This window comes from Lagopus leucura, unplaced genomic scaffold, assembly GCF_019238085.1.
Source record: "Lagopus leucura isolate 7727_CA_CO unplaced genomic scaffold, USGS_WTPT01 34345-0_obj-0_obj, whole genome shotgun sequence".
NCBI classification, from domain to species: Eukaryota; Metazoa; Chordata; class Aves; order Galliformes; family Phasianidae; genus Lagopus; species Lagopus leucura.
Genome location: NW_024967363.1, coordinates 1 through 2,402, shown reverse-complemented (window position 1 = coordinate 2,402; position 2,402 = coordinate 1). Strand labels below are relative to the sequence as shown.

At 61.7% G+C, this 2,402-nt stretch overlaps 1 protein-coding gene across 1 annotated transcript; it reads right to left on the bottom strand.

The window, feature by feature from the left end:
• Window positions 1-212: 212 nt before the first annotated feature.
• LOC122193083 (complement C3-like) lies at window positions 213-2,150 on the bottom strand. The gene is made up of 3 exons (XM_042893799.1): window positions 2,046-2,150; window positions 1,138-1,273; window positions 213-391 (listed from the first exon to the last, which is right to left on the bottom strand). Exons 1-3 carry the CDS (start codon window positions 2,071-2,073, stop codon window positions 250-252), a joined length of 306 nt encoding a protein of 101 aa, XP_042749733.1. The 5' UTR covers window positions 2,074-2,150; the 3' UTR covers window positions 213-249.
• Between the last annotated feature and the right edge of the window lie 252 nt (window positions 2,151-2,402).

The window sequence follows — 2,402 nt, the reverse complement described above, 5'->3', positions numbered from 1 at the left end:
CCCTGTGACGTCCCCAGGACACCGCCGACGTCCTCTCCACCCTACTGTTCTCTGCGGTGTCCCCGTTTCCCCCCCTCGTTGTGTCCCCACGTCCCCACGCTGCGCCCAGAGGCAGAATTTCAGAACGAACACGTTTTTAAATCACCCCCACTCCACAACATTAAAAAAAAAAAGAGAGAAAAAAGGGTGCATGACATCGGGGGGGGGGGGGGGGGAGGGGACACAGGGGGGGGGGGAGGTGACACCCCATCAGGAGGGGCACCCAAACATGGTCATGGCCTCGGAGAACTCGATGAAGTCCTGGCAGAGCGCCTGCAGGTCCGGGTCCTGGCACGACTCCTCCAAGGGCCAGGCTTCCAGCCACGTGTCCTTGCCGATGAGGTAGGAGAAGCTGGGGACAGCAGGGGACAGCAGGGGACAGCAGGGGACAGCAGGGGTCAGGAAGGGGCTGGCGGCCCGGTGAGAGGCGCGCAACCCTGAACGAGACGCTGGAGAAGCTCGGGGTGCAGCGAGGTGTGAACGTACGTCGGGCGGCAACGTCCCCGTGTCCCTGTGTCCCCACATCCCCATGTCCCCAAGTCCCTGTGTCCCCATGTCCCTTTGTGATCGTGGCCCTTTGTCCTTGTGTCCTCATGTCTTCATGTCCCCATGTCCCTGTGTTCCCATGTCCCCATGTATTCATGTCCCCACATCCCCAAATCCCCATGTCCCCATGTTCCCACGTCTCCATGTCCCCATGCCCCCATGTCCCCATGCCTCCATGTCTCCATGTTCCCACGTCCCCATGTCCCCATGTCCCCATGTCTCCATGTCCCCCATGTCCCCATGTCTCCATGTCCCCACGTCCCCATGTCCCCTCACCCCCACATCCCCACATCCCCACATCCCCATGTCCCCATGTCCCCATGTCCCCACGCCCCCATGCCCCCATGCCTCCATGTTCCCATGTCCCCATGTCCCCATGTCCCCATGTCCCCGTTTTCATGTCCCCATGTCCCCATGTCCCCATGTTTTCATGTCCCCCTGCCTCCATGTCCCCACGTCCCCACGTCCCCAAGTCCCCATGTCCCCACACCCCCATATCCCCATGTTTTCATGTCCCCACGTCCCCACGTCCCCACGTCCCCCTGTCCCTACCGGCTGCCGGTGACCCACAGGTCGGACGCCAGCCCCCACACCAGATATTCCTGTCCCTTCTGGAGGCTCAGCGCGTCCCGGCACTGCTTGTGGCTCACGAAGGTCCGGTTGCTCCCAAGTGGGTCCTCGTCGGTGCCTGTCCCAGGGAGAGGTGACACAGGTGACATTGCCACCCCAACATGGCAGGGACACCGGCTGTGACACCTTCTGCGATGAGGAGCCCCCGGTCCCAGGAGCTACGGGCATCTTTGGGGACGTCGTCCCATTGTTGTCACCACCCCTGGGTGTCATCACCCCACTGTTGTCACCAGCTGTGGGTGGCACCAGTTCACCAGTTCATTCCAGATGTTCACCAAACACCCTTGGGTGTCCCCAACCCGTCTGGGTGACATCAAACCTCACGGTGTCCCCAAGCACCCTTGGGTGTCCCCAGTCCATCTGTGTGGCACCAAACCTCATGGTGTCCCCAAGCCATTTTGGGTGACACCAAACCTCATGGTGTCCCCAAGCACTCTTGGGTGTCCCCAACTCACCTGGGTGACACCAAACTTCGTGGTGTCCCCAAGCACTCTTGGGTGTCCCCAACTCACCTGGGTGACACCAAACTTCATGGTGTCCCCAAGGACCCTTGGGTGTCCCCAGCCCACCGGGGTGTCCCCAGCCCTGAGTGACATCAACCCTTGGGTGTCCCCAAACCATTCTGGGTGGCACCAAACCTCATCGTGTCTCCAAGCCCCCTTGGGTGTCCCCAGCCCACCGGGGTGTCCCCAGCCCTGGGTGACACCAAACCTCACGGTGTCCCCAAGCACCCTTGGGTGTCCCCAGCCCATCGGGGGCGTCCCCAGCCCTGGGTGACACTCCCAGGTCCCTCCAGGTGACCTTGTCCCCTGTCCCCGGGGTGCTCGTACCCATCTTGATGACAGAGAGGATGTTCATGACGTAGTTGTCGTGGGATGATGTCTCCTCTGTCGCCACCACCTTCACTTTGTACACTGGGGAGGGGGATGTCACCGCGTCACCACCTCACAGCTGTCCCCACTGTCTCCCCTTTTCCTCCTCGCGGCCCTTTTTGCCCCTTTCTTTCTCCCCTACTCCGCTCTGCCGTCCCACTGCTCGCTCACGTCCTTCCGCGGCCCTTCGCATCCCCCTCCTCACCCCAACGACATCCCCTATCATTTTGTCCCCATAATCCTCCATTCCCTTGCCACGTGCCCCATGTCCCCATGTCCCCACGTCCCCATTCCCATCTCCATCCATGTCCCCAC

Coding starts and splice junctions, on each gene's coding strand:
- LOC122193083 (XM_042893799.1), bottom strand. CDS start 2,073: ATGAACATCCTCTCTGTCATCAAGATGG. Junction 1,274..2,045: donor CCTCTCTGTCATCAAGATGG/GTACGAGCACCC, acceptor TCCCTGGGACAG/GCACCGACGAGGACCCACTT. Junction 392..1,137: donor CTGTGGGTCACCGGCAGCCG/GTAGGGACAGGG, acceptor TGCTGTCCCCAG/CTTCTCCTACCTCATCGGCA.